The sequence below is a fragment of the Pezoporus wallicus genome, unplaced genomic scaffold (genome assembly GCF_028554395.1).
Source record: "Pezoporus wallicus isolate ANWC-B61680 ecotype Strahan unplaced genomic scaffold, APGP_CSIRO_Pwel_v1 contig_2492, whole genome shotgun sequence".
Classification (NCBI taxonomy): Eukaryota; Metazoa; Chordata; class Aves; order Psittaciformes; family Psittacidae; genus Pezoporus; species Pezoporus wallicus.
Window position 1 is genome coordinate 2545698 of NW_026637796.1, and position 22642 is coordinate 2568339.

The 22642-nt window shown below is 39.8% G+C and overlaps 1 protein-coding gene across 3 annotated transcripts in view; it reads right to left on the minus strand.

The window, feature by feature from the left end:
* FAM114A1 (family with sequence similarity 114 member A1) overlaps positions 1-22433 on the minus strand; it is a 34381-nt gene extending 11948 nt beyond the window's left edge. For 2 of the 3 annotated variants that reach the window (XM_057407595.1, XM_057407594.1), the window contains exons 1-8: positions 22330-22433; positions 20491-20840; positions 19060-19147; positions 10054-10167; positions 9787-9893; positions 8629-8763; positions 6884-7036; positions 5324-5447 (exon numbers count right to left, since the gene is read on the minus strand). In XM_057407595.1, coding sequence (XP_057263578.1) covers positions 5324-5447; positions 6884-7036; positions 8629-8763; positions 9787-9893; positions 10054-10167; positions 19060-19147; positions 20491-20832 — 1063 coding nt within the window. In that variant the 5' untranslated portion in view covers positions 20833-20840; positions 22330-22433. Of the gene's footprint in view, positions 1-5323; positions 5448-6883; positions 7037-8628; positions 8764-9786; positions 9894-10053; positions 10168-19059; positions 19148-20490; positions 20841-22329 lie in introns of those variants that run through there. The other variant, XM_057407596.1, reaches the window with a different exon arrangement.
* Between the last annotated feature and the right edge of the window lie 209 nt (positions 22434-22642).

Consider the following 22642-nt stretch of genomic DNA (forward strand, 5'->3'; position numbering starts at 1 on the left):
GTCAGGGAAGCTGAGAGGAAGCAGGAATGCTTGCTCCTGGCCCAAACTGTGCAGGGGCCTCGAGCTTCACCTCTACCTCATGAAGGAAAGAAGGAGGCCGTTAACCTGGGAAGCTGGGAATTAGTGAGAAAAAAAAAACAACAAAAAAAAGAAGGAAAAGGACAACCAAAAGCAAGGGGCTTCCCCCTAAATGCCCTGTCTCCATGCAGAACCGCTTTGCTGTCCTGCAGGGGGCTAATGAGGAAATGCACTCGAGCCAGAAACAGCCGGCTGATGCCCTGGGAAAGAAGATCTCTACTGGTGCTGCTAGGAAAAAGCGACGGGTCGTAGTAGTAGGGGACTCTACACTGAAAGGGACAGAAGCACTGGTCTGCCGGCCAGACCCTGTCTCAAGGGAGGTGTGTTGCATACCGGCGGCACGGATCAGGGATGTGGCAGAGAAGCTGCCTGCTCTAGTAAGTCCCACGGACTATTACCCACTTCTAGTGATCCATGTGGGTGCTAGGGATATAGATAGTAGTAGCCTGGGGAACATAAAGAAGGACTACAGAGCCCTGGGGGAGGTGGTTAGGGTCTCTGGAGCTCAGATAGTCTTTTCGTCAATTCTCCAGGATACAGGGGAGTACCTTAAAAAAGCTAGGAGGAAAGGCCAGGTTAATAACTGGTTAAAAGGGTGGTGTCATAGTCAGGGGTTTGGGTGTCTTGAACATGGGACCCAAGCTTGTAGGCCAGGTCTAGTGGGGGCTGGTGGAGCTGGTCTGATAAGGGAAAGAGCAGTTTTGGTAGGAGGCTTGCCAGACTGGTCAAGGAGGCTTTAAACTAGATGTGTTGGGGGAGGGGGGCATCATTCAATTCCAACACACCCAGTCAGTTGCCAGAACCTATAATAAATGCTTGGAGCAATGTAGAGATAACCCAGCCGCTCCAGCCAATGAGCCGGCTTCAGTTGGAGCTCGGCTCAGATGCCTCTGTACAAATGCCTGTAGCATGGGGAACAAACAAGAGGAATTAGAGATGTGTGCATGTCTACGGGGGTATGATATAACAGGCATCACAGAAACATGGTGGGATGGCTCCTATGACTGGAGTGTTGGAACGGAAGGTTACAGGCTCTTTAGAAAAGACAGGCCTGGCAGGTGGGGAGGGGGAGTTCTCTTTATGTTAGGGATAGGCTGGAGAGTATGGAACTCTGTCTGGGGACAGGTGAGCAGTCCACAGAGAGTTTGTGGGTCAGGGTTAAAGGGAATATAGCTATGGGAGACATTACTGTGGGGATCTGTTACAGACCGCCTGATCAAGGAGAACCTGCAGATGAAGCACTCTATAGACAGATAGGAAAAGCCTCACGCCCACAGCCCCTTGTTCTCATGGGTGACTTCAACCACCCTGACATCTGTTGGAAGGACGGTATGGCCCGGCACAAGCAATCCAGGAGGTTCCTCGATTGTGTGGAAGACAACTTCCTTCTGCAAGTAATAGAGGAGCCAACAAGGAGAGGTGCCATGCTTGACTCATGAACAGGGAAGGGCTGGTTGGAAATGTGACGCTCCAGGGCAGCCTTGGATGCAATGATCATGAGATGCTCGAATTTGAGATCCTCAGGAGAGCGAGAAGAGCGTGCAGCAAGCTCACTACCCTGGATTTCTGTCTTTAAACAGACTTTCTTATCCTATGGAGAATATAAAATATTCTCTGACAGAAAATGAAATAATGGCAAGGTTTCTATCACAGCTGTATGATTAAGTATAAATCCCAAATGAACTGAAAATAGATGTAAAATCCATACTCTCCTACTGAAGTTGTTTCTACAGCAAAACATGTTTGTTCTTTTTTTTTTAATACCAAATAGTTTTGGTGATGGACAAAATGGAAACTGCTTAGGAAGGTTCCGTGGGATACAGCCCTAGAGGGCAGAGGGGCCCAAGACTGTTGGTTGATATTCAAGGATCACCTGCTGCAAGCTCAGGAGTGTTGCATCCCAACCAGAAGGAAGTGCAGCAGGAGGGCCAGGAGACCTCCTTGGATGGATAAGGAGCTCCTGAGGAAAATTCAAATGAAAAAAGAGGATTATAATAAGTGGAAGCAAGGACAGATGGCATGGGAAGAGTACAGGGATGTTGTCTGGGAAGCTAGGGACCAGGTTAGGAAAGCTAAGGCCCAGTTAGAATTAAACTTGGCTAGAGGTATTAAAGATAACAGGAAGGGATTCTACAGGTACATAGCAACTAAAAAACAGACTAGGGAGAATGTAGGCCCCTTCAGGAAGCTCTCAGGAGAACTGGCTACACAGGATTTGGAGAAGGCTGAGGTTCTGAATGACTTCTTTGCCTCGGTTTTCACTGGCAAAGGCTCTGACTGCACCACCCAAGTCTTGGAAGGCAGACGCAGGGACTGTGAGAATGAAGACCTTGCGCCCACTGTAGGAGAGGAGCTGGTTCAAGACCATCTTAAAAATCTGATCTGAATGTGCACAAGTCCGTGGGTCCTGATGAAATCCATCCGCAGGTCCTGAAGGAGCTGGCAAATGAAGTTGCAAATCCGCTGGCCATCATATTTGTGAAATCATGGCAGTCAGGTGAAGTTCCCGATGACTGGAAAAAGGGAAATATAACCCCCATTTTCAAGAAGGGGAAAATGGATGACCCAGGGAATTACAGACCAGTCAGTCTCACCTCTGTGCCTGGCAAAATCTTGGAGCAGATTCTCCTGGAAGGCATGCTAAGGCACATGAAAATCAAGAAGGTGCTTGGTGACAGCCAGCATGGCTTCCCTAAGGGGAAATCCTGCCTGACCAATTTGGTGGCCTTCTAGGATGGGGCTACAGAACTGATGGACAGGGGTAGAGCAGTTGATGTCATCTACCTGGACTTGTGTAAAGCATTCTACACTGTCCCACACGACATCCTTGTCTCTAAACTGGAGAGACATCAATTTGATGGATGGACCACTCGGTGGATAAAGAACTGGCTGGATGGCTGCATGCAAAGAGTTGTGGTCAATGGCTCAATGTCCGGCTGGAGACCAGTAACGAGTGGTGTCCCTCAGGGATCGGTGTTGGGACCGGTCTTGTTCAACATCTTTGTCACTGACATGGACAGTGGGATTGAGTGCGCCCTCAGCAAGTTTGCTGATGACACCAAGCTGTGTGGTTCGGTTGATACGCTGGAGGGAAGGAATGCCATCCAGAGGGACCTTGACACACTTGTGAGGTGGGCTGATGCCAACCTTATGAAGTTTAACCATAACAAGTGCAAGGTCCTACACCTGGATCAGAGCAATCCCAGGCACAGCTACAGGTTGGGCAGAGAAGAGATTCAGAGCAGCCCTGCGGAGAAGGACTTGAGGGTGTTGGTTGATGAGAAAATGAACATGGGGCTGGCAGTGTGCGCTCGCAGTCCAGAAAGCCAACTGTATCCTGGGCTGCATCAAAAGGAGCGTGACCAGCAGGTCAAAGGAGGTGATCCTGCCCCGCTACTCTGTTCTTGTGAGACCTCACCTGGAGTATTGTGTGCAGTTCTGGTGTCCTCAACATAAACAGGACATGGAACTGTTGGAACAAGTCCAGAGGAGGGCCACGAGGACGATCAGGGGACTGGAGCACCTCCCATATGAAGACAGGCTGAGAAAGTTGGGGCTGTTCAGCCTGGAGAAGAGAAGGCTGCTTGGAGACCTCCTAGCAGCCTTCCAGTATCTGAAGGGGGCCTATAGGGATGCTGGAGAGGGACTCTTCATTAGAGACTGTAGTGATAGGACAAGGGGTAACGGGTTAAAACTTAAACAGGGGAAGTTTAGATTGGATATAAGGTGGAAATTCTTTCCTGTTACGGTGGTGAGGCACTTATGGGTTGCCCAGGGAGGCTGTGAATGCTCCATCCCTGGCAGTGCTCAAGACCAGGTTGGATGAAGCCTTGGGTGATACGATTTAGCGTAAGGTGTCCCTGCCCATGGCAGGGGGGTTGGAACTAGATGATCTTAAGGTCCTTTCCAACCCTAATTATTCTATGATTCTATGATTCTAAGTCCTTTTCGCAAAAAATCTCCTCTGAAGATTGCTGCAGTTATTTCTCGTTCTGCAGGACTGAAAGAGTTTAGAGTTGCAACTAAAAGCAGCACTACCATCTCTGAATGAGATTCTGAGAGTCTAGGGTACCCTTTCCAAACACGGGAATGCAAAAGTACTGGTCTTCCTCCCAACTGTATAGCACTGGCAATTGACACCACACAAATACCATTACTTGGGTGATGAGAAAGTGGTAATAAATTAGCAGTAAGCGGTAATTAGCTTGTTTTCAAATACTGCTCAGTGGCTAAATAAGATCTAACATTTTCAAATACCGTTAGTTAATCTCTATCTTTTCTAACTTTTCTGAAGGCTAGAGAAACCACACCTCACCATCTTGCAAAATGTAGGTTTTAAGGGCAAAGGACCCCTGAGAAGATCAAGAAGACGTGGAAGAGATATCTTTTTGCTTCTGAAACGCAGCAACATAGTGTTCAATGGCATAAGCCAGTCCTCAATCAGATTAAAGGGGTTGTTTCTATCAACTAGAAGAGGTTTGGTATGGATCTCACAGGCCTATAGACGTGAACTATGGTGACTTTAACTTTTTATCCTTCTGTTCTGGGGAATGCCAACATTCCTGACCTGTTTAAGACACCTATTTTGCTCCTAACCAATTTTATTGTAACCTTTGTAAGCTGATCTACAGACAGTCATGCCGGTCCTGTTCCCTTCAATGCTGTGTACTAGGTCATAGTTACAGCATGCTTCTGTTGTCTTAACTTCTTTTTCACACTCCACACCCCATGTCTTGCCAAACAATACCTAGAAAGCAGCGTTGCCGCTATGTTTCAAAGTGACTTCCCCTCAAAAAGTTCATGATTATTAAGTCTCTTTATTACACTCTAAATTTTTCCCTGTCTAGCAAGGGAGGGTGCAAAGTGAAGATGCTAAACAGAAAAGCATTGCTAAAGACTTCAAAACTTTCAGATTACACAATTTCATAAACAGATTCTGTAAGAAAAACTCAGTTATCCAAAAGATTATTATTTTCCCTTATTTTTGTTTTGCTTTCACTGACAACAAAGCAAAATAATATAACACTTCCTGATGTTATATTTTCTACATCTCACAGTTCAATTACCATAGAAATTCAAAATGAAGCATTGATTAGCTTCCAGAACTTCTGGTATATTAATTTTAGTGACTACCTTATGAAGAGTATTAGATATCAGAAATTATATTTTGGATTGTAGCATTTTAGATTACTGTATACAGAAGTAACAATTATCCATGTGGTTAAGTCTCTGTATTTCTAATTACCTTTCTGTGCCTGCACCGCTTCATCATCTGATTCCTTTGGAACAAAGATCTCTTTTATAGCAATTAAATCAGTTTTCACAGTCTCCAACTGCTCTCCATCAAGTGTTGCTAAATATGACTGAATCTGTAAATGAAAGGACATTTGGAAGAAAAAGTAAGCATTCCCCAACAAAACAGAGCATTTCTTAAGTGCTAATTTGGAGCCTGATACCAAAACAGGCTAGGAAACAGAAACTTCCACTATGCTCAAACCTTCCACTGTAGACACATTTTTAGTTCTCATCAACAAGATTTGTTGAGTATCACAAAAACTACACCAGCCTTGCAAGATCATCAGGTCTCTACATTCTCACAGAACATTAGTTTTGAACTATAAATCTATGGTGTAACTGCAAACTGCAATAAGCACTTGGGGATTGCTTGGATGAAGACAGCAAGCAAAAACAGCACAGGCAGAGTTCATGGTTAGCCTGAGCAGTCACAGGAAGAGCTGGAAAAAGAAAACTGTCTTGCCTCCTTCAAAATGCAACCAAAATTATTGACAGTCTACCAGTTCTGAAGAACGTATTGACAGGTCTTTGCATGTCTCAGGGACCTGCAAGTTCCTGCATATCTAATAGGTATGCATGCCTAAGAGGGATGGAAAGAGATTCTTCGAATCGCTGTATGTTTGCACTACAGTTACATGGTGTTAATCCCATGATCACAGTCTCTGCCGAGGGAAGCCAACAGAAATGCCTTCTCCCCTTTGATACAGAATGTTACTTTTGGGTTTGTTTCAAGGGTTGTTTTTTTTTAGACCTTGCTTAACAGATGCGCAGACTGGCTCAGGAGAGAGACTGGAGGAAGCTATTTTCTTACATTAACTTCTTACTGCCCCTTCATGTGTCCAGCTCATATGCTCAGGGTTAAATGCAAGGTAAAGCTGGAAGACCTGGTTCAGACTGTGAAGGACTTTTTGGCCCCTCCCTATAACATCACCCATTTTATAGGGTTCATTGGGAACTTTTTTTAATGGAAACTTTTCAAATAAAAGCTTAAAAATATTTTTAAATCCCTGCTATTAGAAACACATAGGACATTAGCAGTGCCTTCAGTCCCTTGCACTCCTCCTGTGGCTTTTGGGCTGTCAGTATAGGTCTCACGCTTACAGTACTGTATTTTGTGCATGTGTGCATGATTTTTGGAATATTTATCAGGGAATTGGACTTGTGTAGTAGGTCTGCAATTCCTGCTTGACACAAAAACCAAATGACTTCAACATCCTTGCAAATTCTGAAAACATCTACATAATGTCACAAGCTGACAAATACACACTAAATATGATCCTAACAAAAATAACTTTAAGTTAGGAAGCTGTTTGAGTTAATCTTGGAGTTAAACTTTAGATGTATTTAGACTGATTTCCTGAAGCCAAGGACTGGCCTGTGGGACCAATCCAACTTTCTTTGAAGTTGATGGAAAACTTACTGCTTATTTCACATGCAGCTGCAGAGTAAAACTAATGTGAAGATCTGTTTTTTCCCAACCATTTTGATTTATGCTGTCTGCATACTGTACCTGAGCTTCACTTTCATTTGACAGGATTTCCAGAGCTTCAAGATGAGACAAACCTTGAAATTCATCAAAGAGTAGTCCATAATGGGCTGTTCTTTCAACTGTAACTTGCTGGGCCCTCCTCTGTTTCTCCTTTTCTTTAGCTTCGCGCAACAGCTGCAAAAATACACATAATTTCTGTTGCTTTATGGGTAGTGCTGTAGGTATGACAGGTTTTATTTCTGGTTCTGCACGTCTAAAGTAATAAAATTTGGGACTACATCACACATGCAGAGGTGAAATTTTAGAGCTGAAATATCTAACTTCTTTTTTGATTAACTTCTCTAATAAAATATTTCTAAATGTGGTTTTCCCAGTGGTAATTGCTAATCATCAAATAATCTTGCTTATGTCCTCAAAAGCAATATCAGCTACAAATACGAATACCTACTTGCATAAATAATGCACCTACAAAAATACTTCCTATAAAATATTTTTAGCTGATACTAAAGTCAGTTTTATGTGACAGCAGGACTAACAAAAGAGATTGGCCTAGGAAGGGATGACTTTTACCAAAGGGGGATGTTTTAGAGTGGTCTTCTTATACACTGCTATTAGTGTATAGGAAGGATAGACTACTGTACAGAAGAGGATCTCCTATTCCTTCTAGTCCCAGTAAGAAATGGCCTCTTGTACGAATTTGCTACAGTAAAGCTGGTAAATACATCTGAACTGCATCTTAAATCACATGTAGGCCTCTGAATGCAGGTAAACTCTTTCCACTTACACTAGTCCACAATCCAGAATTTCTAAGATATTGTCTTCAGTTATTAATTTGTTACAAAAGATGTATGATGGCAGATTTTTCAGTCTCCACCTTCAAAAGATCACTCACAAAGTTTTATGTACAAATCACTCAGAAGGAAGCACTGTGTTATGCTACCCATGAGAACTGATTCATGTCACTTTCTGCCTCAGATTTTATGTGTGAATTAATACACATTGTTTAGGAAGGCATCCTTAAAAGCTCATTTTAACCCTGTAGGCCTTAACAGGAGTTAACTTGCTTTTGGCCTGCTACAATAGTATTAGTCTGTCCACACTCAGAATGATAAACACTAAAGATGAAACATCTCATTAAAAGAAAAATATCTTACTCCTCCCTACAAGGAAGTAAACATGTAGTAAAATTACAGGTTTTTTCAATGTCTATTGATTTCCACAGCCTCTCTCCTCTCAGTGTCTGGAGAACTAAAATAATTTTGTACTGACAGCACTTATGCTTCTATTCTGTTTTTATCATGTCCTTCATCTTTCAAACATATGAGTCACACCTGTGTAAGGGTACTATTAGTTTAGATGAACATTAAGATATAACTTCACAGCTTTAATTCATAACGAAACATATGTCATATTCCAGTATTACTCATTTCCAAGGACAGTACTATACCGATTTTTATGCTGGAAGATCTCTCTCTAGAGCTGATACAAAAACATGAACAATTTGTTTCTGTCTCCAGAGAGTAATGATTTATCACCACACATACTATCTTATTAAAATCTGCTATTGCACATGTGATTATGCAGAAAAGACGATTTTACATTATCTGTTGTGATTTTGTGAAGAAAACTAAAGTGAAGCAAATATAAAGCACAATATTTATTTCCATAAGCTTAGCCAATATCTACTGCAATAAATAAAGCCTCTCCCTGAGGCATCTAAAATTATGGAAGAAGAATTGACAGAGCTGCATTTAAATAAATCCAACCTGAGAAAGAGAAACTGTTCTTGCCATCAGTGTTTTGGTTCTCTTAAATCCAGGATCGCTTTCTGCAAGGACATTCATGGTTGTCTTCCCAATGAATTCCAAAGCATCTAAGCCTCCAGATAAAACACTTTTCCCCTGTACAAAATAACACAATATGGTTATTTTCTTTCCACTTTATGCTAATATGAACTGTAAGAGTATTGTTTTTGCCAACACTGTTTTTGAACATTCAGGTCCATAGATTTTCTATGCTTTAACTAGTAGATACTAGAGTGATGAGGCACTCAGAGTGAAGTGGATATGCACTAATAAAGGAATTGCACTTTGTAAAACATGCTCAATAGGGAGTTAGTCTTCTATGCTTTTTTAGCCAATGCTTAAAGTCTCTTAAAATTTCAAGGGAAACACCATATGGGAAAGATCAGAGGAAAACATTTGCTGTGATAATGTGTGCAAAAACACTGGGGAAGAAAATGACACAAAAATTGATTTGGAAACAGTATGGTACAAGATTTTGCAAAAGCTGCAACACAGAAAATCAGAAAAGGATGAAGTGCAACACACAGAAAAAGTATGGAGAGTGTAAAAGGGAAGAACCATGGACGAAAGATTTTGCCTCACTGAGTCTGCAATCAGACCACCTTCGGTGAAGACTAATATGAATCGAGACACTAGAGAAAGAGGTGAAGGTAAGGGCCAGGGACTAACAGTAGAGTTTAGTAAAAGCCTTAATATAAGCAAATAGAGTATTTTCGTATTTGATCTGCCTTCAGAAATGATAACAAATCTCCTGGTAACTCTCTGGAAAGACTTAACTGTAAAAGAAAACCAGATGATGATACCACAACTACAAAAATAATATATAAAGGACTAGAAAAATCTGACATAGTTTAGGAGAAGACCATATTTTTCACTGAGACTTCTTCTGTACTTTCAGTAGTTTCTACTTTGGTGACAAAGTAGTAACTTAATTGTTCTGAATGTTTTTTTTTATTATTATTTGATTCTGTTATTTTGCCATGGAAGAGACTCTAAACAGACTTACAACACAACTGCTTTTACAAAGACCTACAACTTAACCAATGTGATCTACAGTGAAGTTGCACCTAAAAATGATGCAGAATAACTAGAACAGAGAGGCCAGCTAAAATGACTCACTGTGTTCTGAACAGCATTAGTGATAGCTGACAACATGCCACGAGATCCAGACGAAGGAGAAGAAGGAATATTCTCAGAAAAGCTTTGGTCCAGAGTATCTTCTGCTTCTAACAAAAGGAAAAGAGCAAGCATACAGCATACTTTCAACTCTACAAGTCATAAATTACAGTAAACTAGATCCTGTGGTCAAAACACTAAAATTCTGTAAATTGCACTAATTTGGCAATGTCAAAGAGTTTTGTCAAAATTCAGTGAACTTGAACTTACGTGTAATTGGCGTTTCAGCTGCAGGACACTCTGCTGTTTCTGAAGATGCTGAACTTGTATTATGAATTCCTAGGGTAGATCCTGCTTTTTCCTTTACTGCTGTTATCCCATGACCTGCAGCAAAAGCATATTTTAGATTATATTATTTGAAAATGTTTTACTAACAGTGCCTAGTATTTTTATACCCCATGAATGATGACAATCAGAGTAACTATTAAACTTACCCCATTACTTAATTTTTTAATAGGTTAATAATTCACTTGTTCTTCTGACTAGAAATGATAAAGCTGAAATATCCTACAGATGACACTTGATCTGAAATGCAAAACTTGTTTCAGTGACACATGTAAGTTTAGTTCTCTGCTTTTCAAAATGCTAAATATTCTACTGCAAGCAGTTTAAACAGAAATTGTTGGTCCTCCTAATGACATAGTTTTGGCCTAATTTAGTTTTCAGAACTCTGGAACAATTAAGCTACAATTAATGGTCTGTGGATGACTGCAGGGCTGAGGTAAGGAATCTTCAGTTTGCTGCATAGGTGCTATGTTAGTTGTTTTCAGAATACTGACCCAGGTCCTCAAAGTTATTTCAGGATTTAAGCTCCTCAGTTGCTCACTTGAAGTCAAGTTCCAAAGTATCTCACCTCAAAGCTGCTACTTTAATATACTTCGTAAACTGCTGGTGTCAGATGACAGATAGAATTATTGTTCCAGTGGCAGCTGATCTCCCACAGAGATTTTACCTGACCCTTACCTAACATAGCGACTCCCTAAGTCTCTGTTCTATTAAAATGGTCTAGTTTAATGTACAGAATATATATTATTAGGGTTTCTATCTGAATATATCTGAATAGTTTTGATAGAACAGGATTGCTTTGCTGCTTTTCTATACAGAGTTAATTTACACTAGCAGATCCCCCAGACTGGTAGTATTCCACTATAGGATAGGATGGATTGCCTGTAGCCAGCAGTTGCAAAAGGAGGCAATAACTTCCTAACCTGCATCAGATGTAGTTGAAAAATGCTGCCCTTAAAGAAAGACTACCCTCAAATTGCCTCTGGGTATGTCTACAAGTATGTTCCTGATATGCTTCTCCCATTACAAATGATCCAGCTAGTACAACTTCCTTAGTTGTAAGTTTCTGCACATCAGCTGAGATGCAAGAAGTAAACAACCAACCAAGTGAGCAAAATTTCTTTCCAACACAAAATGAAATGGCTTCAGCTACCCTGTGTGATTCTTTCTTGCTCAGTACACTATTACTGCATCACACATAAAGCTTATCACTTCTAGCAGCAGGGCAGTAACTATCTGCCTAAATACTTGTAAGAAGTATTAATGACAATTTCATACTTCTTTGCTTTGTTACCTTCAGCTGAACTGTTAATAGAGAAATGATTTCAGAAAAGACATTAAGGCAGATGCTTATGCAGATACCTGGACATCTAAGGCACAAAGTCAAGCACAGCAATTAATTAAATGTTGTCCATACTTTCCCATAATTGGGGGCACTTTCTGTTAGGAAAGTTCAAAGCATTTTTCTGAGTTATATTAACTACAGCAAAATAAGCTATCATTTGCCAGTGCTCTGCAGTGTTCTAATAAACATACACATAAACATACAAATATGCTTTTGAACATCTGATCAAAGAAAAATGCAGCAAAACGATTTGAAATGGAGTAGGAGGAAGGAAAGCTCAGGTTTATGATTATATGATTTCCAGATGGATTGCACATCAGGTGATCTGTGAATTCAGTATTAAATATACTCTAGAAAACATATGTGAAGCAACACTACTGAAATATCACATACAAGAAAACTGGGGTATCTGGAGGTAAATACAAAGAACAAAGAAGATGTCCCCTAAGGAACACACAAGCAGAAACAAGTAATTTTCTGTACAGCAGAAATGGGGTCCTGATGTTTTACAGTGAAACAGAAAGACTAGGCAGGTGAATACTTTTACCTGTTTAAAGAAAATATGACCTTTGTCTACATATCTCATGTCTGACAAAATGTAGCAGTCTGTTCAATTGTACAGGACATACCAGGTCATGTACCACAGGGATTTAACTCTTTGCTGGATAACTTCTGGCCTTTTGCAAAATATGTTCCAATGCAGATACTGGAGAGCAGAGTACTACTTTATCTAATCCCAATCTTCTGCACATTTTAATTGATTAAAGAAAAATATTAGTATGAATAGATCGAGCCATTTATTTACTCTACATATTCTTGAGACTCAAATAATTATTAATTGTGCTTTTAAACTCATGTAATAGATGCTCCATACCACATTCCTTTCCATTTCTCTTGCTCACAACTTTTTAAATGAGCAAAAAAGTTCTATTCTTTCCATTGACTTAATTTTTCTTGAGGTCTTGACCTGCTAATAAAATACTATTGTCCTGTAATTATACAGAAAAAATAACTATGAACATTAAGCATAAATTTGTTTTTAACTGTGTATGAAAGTTATGGATTTTCAGATTAATTTCCCTTTTTTTTTCCTGTACCTAAAAATGTTTTATTTTTTTTTAATATTCTGTAATTTGGTTCTCATAGTTCTGCAGACAATCTCATACTTCCAAGAAAAGGAGGCACACAGCTGCTGTATTGATATTTACAGACTTACAATAGGTAGCATTTTCAGGGCTGTGGTTACATGCACTAGAATCATAATGATAATGATAAGAAAATACCTCAGGTCAACTAGGACTAGTTTTGCTGGAGTAAGCCGGATGGCACATATGTTTGATAACAACAACAAAACTGGATGAGATCAGAAGACCACAACTGAAGCATATCAGCAGTGTTAGATACACGTACATGCACAAACACAGCAGAAGCTCATGTTGCTTTAGAAATTAAAATTATTATTTGTAATTTTAAAAGGCACAGAAATAAAAGAGATTATGGGAGATGAGGCTACATTTTAGAGAAGAAAGCGCACTGGTTTTGTTACACTGGGTGACACAACAGAGCTGATATTGTAGATTTAGGAACACCTCCAACACCTCCATTTACTCATTAGTGGCAGCAGGGACAGAAGAGCTATGCAGTGGATATTACCTGCATACTTTTTGAAGAAAGCATGCCTTTTTCCCTGTGTTGCTGCTTTTTCTTGCCTACATGATTTCTTTTCCTTCTATTGGCTGGTGATTTCAGCAGAATGATGTTGTTCACCTTGCTGGTTGGAATCTTTCACTTGAAAGGGAAGATTTTACAAGCAGTGCCTAAAAATGTGGCCTGCCTTTGAGTTTGCCTGATCTGCCCAAGGCCAGATTACAGCACTCACAAATGCTTTAGTCAGATACATCCTACTTTAGGCTCTTTTATCTTCCACCTTCCAGCTTAGTAGCTTTGGATTCCCTGCAGAGCTGAAAGAGGCCAACAGACACCTTGGAGGCAGTTCAGCATGTCTGAAATCTAAACCATTCTCAGAAGGAATTGCTGTCCCTTGTCAATCCAGTACTCCCAGGCTATTGGACGCCCTGCTTCTATGGTAGAGATGGAGAAGAAGACTTTGAGATTTTGTCCCTGGCTACCACACAGTCTTCACAAGCTGTCTTGCACCACAAGGGCACTTCTGATGAGCAAGTGATCAAACTTCAGTCAAGTAATATGAATGAAGCTTCAGCTGGTTTGAGCTAAAGATGAAGATTGAGGCCTTAAATTAGCATCTGACACTGAGAAACCGATGAACGTGAAAGATGGCTGGAGGGGGGAGTCACTCCACCATATGAAGCATACATATGTGGAAAAGCCAGCTGTGTTCTAGTTTTGTACACTAAAAAGTGGGACACCATTATGCTCACTTTGAGGCTACCCTATTGGTAGTATTGGAGTATTCACTCCAAGGCTTTGCTTTAGAAAAATTCTTTTCCTTGTAGTTAAAACAAAACCAAAGACTAGATTCTGATTATTCATATGTTATCCAGTCTGTAAATCAGGAGTAACTCCAATTCAGCTAGTAAACAAGACTAGTTTCAGATCTCCTTAATGCAGTGGTAAACGTTTTAATAATAGCAATAGACTATTGTATATAATTGTACTATTGCTACAAGTATACATGCTGTTTTAAAAAATGGAAGTGACAAGCTTCAAGTACAGAGTGAGAATACATTATTCCTCACTTTTTTTATCACCTGGGGATAAAAGGTTTGCTGTTAAAGCTAAGATGACCTAATGGCTTCTTGGTGCTGGTGCTTGGTGCTGTTCCTCCCATTTTCCATTTTTATCCCTTCTGCTTGCCCTGGCACTTATCTAGTGAGTTATTTCAATGAACTGAAGAGGCAGAAAATGGATTTTTCTTTCCTCTAGAGTTATTCTTATGTCAGTTTAGCTTCCTGACTGGATTACCAGGAGCTCAGAGAAGCACGAATGATGGCACAGGAAAGAGGAAGAAATATGCCAGGAAAAGAAGTGCAGGACTGCACATTTCAGTGGCTGCTACCCATTAGATTGGCTTAGCTGTAATGGTAACCCACTGTTAGAGCAGAGTTTTATCAACACTCTTACTAAAAGACTGGATGGTGTAATTGCCGATTTACTAAAAGATTCAGTTTAAAAGAAAAAGAGTAAAATGGTAATGGTAAGTACAAGAACTTGTGTCTCCAGATCGTAGTGACGCTGTTTCTCCCGTCTCATCATCCCAGCAACTATTTCAGTGGATCTACTCTACTGTGGTTCCACAAGGAGGGAAACCAGACTTCTTGTACCTTTTAAAAACAAAAGAAAACTTCACCTCATTAATGAGACAGATTCAATAACTTTCTTAGTGTGACATCTAGTGTTAGACACTAAGCATGGTTCAGGCAGTGACTACCACTAATTCAAAGGCATTACAGATTCTGTTGTGTAGGGGAGTATCACATCTGCCTTGTGGCTGGGACCTTGATCCAAGTAATGTCAAAATCAGTTCAAAGACAACAAATCTTTTCTTTAGAATCCAAAACCATCTCCAGAACAATCATTGGCTGTATGTGCAGTTAGCTAAAGAGAAATAAGATACAAATTATACGGAAACTAACTTATTATTAGAAACTAAAATCAGCTATGCTAAACAAAGTACAGCCATGCAGTAAAAATGCTAATCTGTTTGGGAACAATAAATCAGGCTTTGAAGAATAATGAAATGACATAATGACACCTTCCATTAAAGCAACCTGGTCTAGTGAGAGGTGTCCCTGCCCATAGCAGGGGGGCTGTAACTACATGAGCTTAAGGTCCTTTCCAATCCAAACCATTCCGTGATGATTCTATGAAACCAAAATCCTTTAAACAACCATTTCAGGCCAGTCCTAAACAGAAAGGAATGTAAGAAAGAAATTTTTTACAGTAAGAATGATCACTGGAACAACCTCCCCAGAAACATGGTAGATTTGCCACTGCTGGATGTTTTCAAGATGTGACTGGACAAGATGCTAGATAATCTCATCTAGGCACCCTTTCCCACAAAAGCCTGGACTAGATGATCATAGAATCAGAACGGTCAGAGTTAGAAAGGACCTTAAGACCATTTAGTTCCAGCCCCCTGCCATGGGCAGGGACACCTCACACTAAACCACGTCACCCAAGGCTCTGTCCAACCTGGCCTTGAACACTGCCAGGGATGGAGCACTCACAACTTCCCTGGGCAACCCATGCCAGTGCCTCACCACCCTTACAGTAAAGAACTTCCTCCTTATATCCAATCTAAACTTCCCCTGTTTAAGTTTTAACCTGTTACCCCTTGTCAATCAAGTCAATGATCTTTCAAGGTCCCTTCCAACCTAGGCTGTTCTATGATACTATTTATTAGAAGCTGAATGTATTTGCTTAGGCCTTTAAGACGTTATCTAGTCTACCTCAAACTGTTTCTGCTATTTTGACAAGAGTACAATTTTGAAGAAAAATATAAGGAACAGTAAGTATTTGTCATACTTAACCAGGCAAGCAGCTCTGTTGTACAAAGATAATAACAGAGCAACAGAAAAATCACATACTGAAGGTGTTGCTGATAAGCCTAATTCCAAGAAAGCAGCTTTATTTATGTCATTTATTACACTGACAACATTTTAAGCAACATTAAAATGGACTGGATTGTAGCAAACTTATTTTCTGAAGAAGAATAGGAGATGAAGTGTTGTTTGAACTGCTCAGATATTAAATAGAATAACTTGAATGGGAAAAATAAATATTTAATAATAAGAAGAAAGCTTATAGAAATTCAAAATAGCTTTTTTTTTTCCCTCTCTCTGTCTCTCACTAGGAATTATCATACTGAAGCAGATACATGGTATATGCCATTCCACATCCTGTCTATGACAGTGACAGACAGATACTTCACAGGATCAAGCATGAATTTCCATAACAAGCAACGAGGAAATAAGCCCTCTATATCAGGAATATAAACTATTACCTGCTGCATTGATTTTCTGCAACAAATCTGAGATTATCTATGTGGTCTCTCAAGTTACCTTGGAACAGGGAATAATGTACATTTGATTTCTGCTTAATTTGAAGTCTATTTCATTTAATAAACTGACAGAGAAAACATAGATCCAAAATTATTAGATAGTAATATCTGAACTCAACCCTACCCTGATCCCAGGATCAGAAAGTTTAGGTTGTAGATTCCAGGAAATGGGAACAGAAAACTGAGTAAGTGCTGCTTCACATACATCTGAGTTTAGGCTCTTTCCCAGTTGCTCTTGGCCACTGGCAGAAGCTAGATAACACATGGGGTCTTCAGTGTGACACAGTGCAACCATTCTCATGTAAAATCAAAACGATTTTTAAATTTTCTTTCTCCTTTTCTGCATGTTTCAGATGCTGCTTTGCCAAGGCAACCTGACCTGTTCCAACTGTGCTCATTGAATAATTCTAAATATATATATACAATATATATATTCAAAATAGTCACCATTGCACGACCTTATCAAGTCAGGCTGCCTAGACAACAAACTTTTTCACATATTTGCACTGTGAAGATGGTTATGACGCAAATACAGTCAGATGGTATGTTAACATTTGTCTCCCAAAGCTCTTCCAACACCATTTATTGTTTTCAGGCAAGCTCAGGTCATTTGGGCAAAAAAATATCTATGGCCATACTGTCCACAGAAAACGTATGCACTATGTGACATTAAACTTATTGCTCAGTGAGGCCGAGACTTCAAAGCAACAGAAGACTGTAACGCAGATTGCTGCTGCAAGCCTGCAAGCATAGTTACTGTTTCGTAACAAATAATCTTATTACTCACAAACAATATTAGAATGGCCATTTGATGAAATACTATTTATTGCAAAAGCTAAACAGAATATAAATATGGCTATCTCACAGGCAGAAACTGAATGACCTGAAAAAGCTCTGTTCTGAGTAAACTACTGCTGCAACTATAAAAATAAACTGAATAATTCATCAGCATTACAATTCCAACTGCTCAACAGTAAAATTACTTTTATGCATATAAATTTTCTTCTTTAGTTATTTACGCTAAGCCAGATTCTTTTCAGAATGCTGTTATTAGATAGTCTTGAGGATGCAAGAGAGGCAAGGCTCGTGGATATCTGTGAAAGCAGTACCTTTTATTAGACCTACTGATAGTGCTAGAAAAAAGGTGGGTAAAATTTTCAACACAAGGATCCTTCTTCACATTTGAAAGAGAAGTGCTAGCTTTAAGGTTAAATACAAGTTGAGAACACTCATGCAGTTCCACAGCTAGCTAAGTTGTCCTTGTCCCCATCGGCATGCTCTCCGTGTTCCTATCATTCCCCATTCAGTAGCATTTGGGTCACCAAATGGTAAACCAGATGAGGGAATTTACAACTGATCCAGCTGAAGATCCAGCTCTTACTTCATCTGTACTTTTCAAAAATCAGTCTCATAAACCAGCTCCCCACATCACTACATGAACACTACTGTTCGCATACGAGAAGGAAGAAATACATTGCTGGGGCAAGACAGGCCTGCTCCTTTCAGCAGTAACCATCACTTATGCCAATTTAAAGACATCTTAGAAGCTCATTCTGCATTTAGATACATTCATCTGTTGGATTGTCTGAAAGAAAAGATAGCTAGGAACTCCTGAGTGTGAGCATTACTGAAAAAAAACAGAAGAGAGGGGAAGCTCCCTCCTTCTCCCAGAAAGACAGAGGAATAATTTATTGCCCATGGAACAGAGGAGAATAAGGAGAATTATTTACCCTTATATGGGATTATAAAAACAGTATCTCTGTTGAATCTGTCACTTTTACTAATTAGCAATTCATTTTAATTACTAGCTTCATCTTTTAAAAGTGTTTTGTGGATCCTTTATGAGAACTGGTTAGTTAACAGCTTAGTAGCTTTTTTGTAAGGAATGATTTCCCACTGGTAACTAGGTATTTGCATGCTTCACTTTTTGTCTGTGAGTTTCAATGTGTAATGATCAAGTTCTATCAAAAGTCTTTGCAAGGACATACTAAACAGACATACTATTGGAAATGACAGTATAGGGAGAGGGAGTATAGGGTCCATGTTTCAGCACATTGTTCTGCTCTCTGAAGTCTGGTATGATGGCTTAACAGTTTCACTGGGTGTCACTGAAAGCTGGAATGATTTATGAGAGGCAAATTCATATTGTAGAGATAGAAGTCATGGTGTATAAACCACTAACAGCTACATGCTTGAGTCTGAGTTAGAGTGCTTTGTTTCAAAAACTATAAGCCTTTGGCTGATAGTAACTGTATCAATTTATGTGTCCTTTCTGTGAAGAAGCTACAGTGAGGTCATCCACTAACTTTACAAACAACCCTAGTAACTTTTCCATAATCTGACACCAAGAAATATTTATGCTGTTGACAGTTTAGGAAGGTCCTTCTTCCCACTGAAAAAAAATAAAAAATAAAAAATGAAATGATGCTTGCCAAGCATATCAGGACAAAACTGTCTATGAATCTTGAAAATACAACAGTAATGTGTCTAACAACATATTAAGATTATAATTTATTTCCATGAACTTTACTGATTGAACACTTACCCACTGTGGCAGAAGCTGATGACAGGAGAGACTTTCCCCAGGTACCCCAAGCTCCCCATCTACTTGCTTTAGATGAACAGTCTGTGGCCTATAAGAACAGAAATATTACTCCACTGTCTAAAGCTCATGTTTCCCAAAGACAGGAGAAAACACAAATAACCTGTCAGGTAACAAAGTCCAGCATCTAATAAGTGATGATAGATTGGGTATTATGCGGAGTTCAAGAAAGCAGAATAGGAAGCTTAGCTCACATCACCTGTTCTTAAAAGCACCTAAAACACCAGAGATGTCTTTACAGACATCTTACTATTTCGTCAGGTACCTGATTCTATAAAGCCATATAAGTTTATTAGAGCTAGTATTAGGGAGAAGCAGGAACCCATCTCCTTCCTTGAGTTCTACCAGCAGCTAGAGTTAAAGGCTTCTCTGCCTGAGTCTCCTCAGAGGGGTAAGACAGTAGATGTGCACCTGGAACTCCCAACAACTGAGTTCCTGCCCATGTTTTACATTAATGTGTGGCATTAAGTGGTTACCAGTATTCCATATTTAAATCATATTAAGAAACTGTTGTTTCAAAAAAGTCTCCAGTAATGTATTATCCCTACACAACCAATTCAAAACCAAAAGCTGAAGTATGCCAAGGTAGCTCTGCATGGTGCAGCATACAGCATCCACCAGTGATCTCCCCCTATGAAAGGGGGATCATTGGTGGAAGGGCTAAAAGTTGTCCAGTTTGTGGATTCCTGAAAATTTTTCAGTGGAGACGAGAATATCTTCAGCTATGTCACAGGCATTGGATTTGGATGCTGTATAGACCGTAAAAAAGCCTTGGTTTTGTTTTTTGTTTGTTTGTTTGTTTTCTTTTATTTCATTATTAGAATTGGGGGGGGGGGGGTATTTCTTTTATTTAATTTTTATTTCTTTTATTTATTATTAAGCAGTTACTCATAGGGCTCCTGAAGATCTGTGGACCATAGATCAAAACCTACTGGCCTAGAACAAATCAAAAACCACTGGCCATTTCACCAAGCCTTGTAAATCATACACGGTTTTCATAAAGTCAGTGACTTGAAAATTAGCACACACAAGATTCAGTGCTTCACATGCAGCTTAAATTCTGTCCTCTTCTAGGTTCATTCTCTGAACTGAATGAAGTAGATTTGTACAGAAAACCACATAACAAAATCATGGTAGTATTATTTCTATACAAAATCAGTTATATTCTTGGTATAGTTTTATTGCAAACAAGCAAGAAAGACCAAATTAATATCATTCTGGCAAAGAGAAATTCAACTATTCATAATTTCCATGCAGGTTTTTTGTATGTAACTCCTTAGGCTTTTGCGAAAAACAGTATGCGCACTGTACAACATTCTGTCCTTACAAAGCTGGGAGGGGAGTGCTTTTATGGAAGAAAAAGGCATTACTTACTGGACTGCTTTGTTCATTCAGTGTTTCTTCAGATTCAGGTTCTGCATCAAGGCTCACGGTATCACTGCATTCAGCTGGCACGTCTTCAGTTGCCTCTTCATTGGAAGGCAGACTTTCATTTAATTTTTCAGTCAAAGGGTTTTCATTAATAAATATTTCTCCTTCCTGTCTATTACTGGCACTCTGAGCAGCCTGTCCACGTTCATCTTGTGAAGACTCATGCAAGATCTCAGCTTCCACAAGGTGTGGTACTGACTCATGAGGCAACACCTCCTTGCTGGGCATTTCCATTACTTCAGGTTTTTCTTCAGCTGGGATGCCATCACATATGTCTTCAGACATTTTCAATTCTGAATACAGAAAATAAATTACATCTTTTAGGCTCCACAAACATTTGAATGACTATAAAATATGCAGCATTTACAAGCTATTGCTGAAAAAAAACCCACTGTTACAAGCTATTGCTGAGAAAACCCTGTGGCACATACAGCACTATTCATCTTGCAGGATCTCACTCAAATATGAAGAGCAGCATCACTGTTCTCCAAAATACACTTTGGTGAAGGAGAAAGGATGCTCATTTATCTGGAGGAGTCAAAGGTAAGAGCTTCCACATGGTTAATTCCTATGTTCTCTGTTAGATGTTACCTATTACCTGTGAAAGGCCACTGGTGAACAGGATAATCTGAACTGCAATAGCCAAGAACCTCTTGCTCTCCTTGTCATCATTTCCACATAAACATGCTCCTATAGCCTACTAACTGATGGAGAGGAGGATGACAAACACAGTGGTGATACTTATGTGTTGGAGAAAGGGCATAATTTGAGAACATGACAGGCCGTCGTCCCTGCAGCCATTTTGCAGATAGGAAGCATTCGTTGCTTACACTGTTTCGACATCGCCTGTCTCAAAGGCTTACTGTTTGGGGAGTGCAATGCTTCTCACCTGCTCCTAAAGTTCCATCTGTGTGATTAAACTTCAGTTTTGAATCCAAGGTAAGCTTGCACGAGGTACAGTTATTGATTTTTATTTTTTTCGGGTACGTTACAAATCAGTTTTCTCTTATTTACTCCTTATCTTCCAATGTAACTTATTTTTTCTAAGTATTTTCCACCACTGTGCAGGCAGCAGCCTGAGGATTCAGGAAAGGGAAAAAAATGGCCATTGAGCAGCTGATTAAGGAGTGGCACTGATAGAATCCAAAAGGGTTACTCTACAGTGATTGCTAACACTTACTTGTTGGCATCAACAGCATGCCTGCCACTGTGAGGACAGCCCTTGACAAAGAGTTGTTACTGCTAGCTCTTGCCTATATGCTGAGTTGCACAGCATAGAATAAACTCACACAACACTCTCTGTAGGTGTTGTCTTTTCATGGACTCCCAGATTAAATATGGTTCAAAGCTTCGTACTTTCAGGAAGGCCTGAGGGTCTAAGAGAAACCGAGGAACAGGAAAAAAGAAAGGTAAAAAGCAACATATGACTGGGATTTAAGAGAAATCTGCCCTTAGCTGTATTTTATTAAAGTCTATAGAATCATGTACATCTGTGGCTTTAGCAGCCTGTTTGTCTAGCTGATGTAGATCATCTGTTTGAACAGGTCCAAGAATAGCACTTAGGATCAGTGAACAACAAACATAAAAAAACAAACAGGCACTTAGTACCACTCATATTACTTTAGCTTACACTGTAACTTAATTACCTTTAGAAAACACCAATTTACAAGACAGAACCTTTGCATCTGCCACAAGTATTTGCAGTTTTCCATTACAAATATAGCAAATACCATAAAATGCTTTAGCGTGGGTAAATATGGCCATTGTTTTAACAGTACTCACTGTGTGATGGGCAACATCACCTAAAGAAAGGTTTTGTGTTTGTAAAACAAATTTCACCGTCAGATAAGAGGATCCTTTTCCGAAACTTGTAGCATCAGTACACACGTGCATCACAATTTTTACAGGGATTGGATCGGAATAAAACAATGCCCAGCACTAGTACAACTTTTAAAAGATCACATACACCGTGCAGGACTGAGTCATCTTTGGGGAGCCACTCAGGCCAAGGGTCCTGCAGCTGTCTGCTAAACCTTCCTTATGGGAGCAAAGCGCCTAACAGCAAACTCCCGCATCTGTCAGGAAACACGCGCCG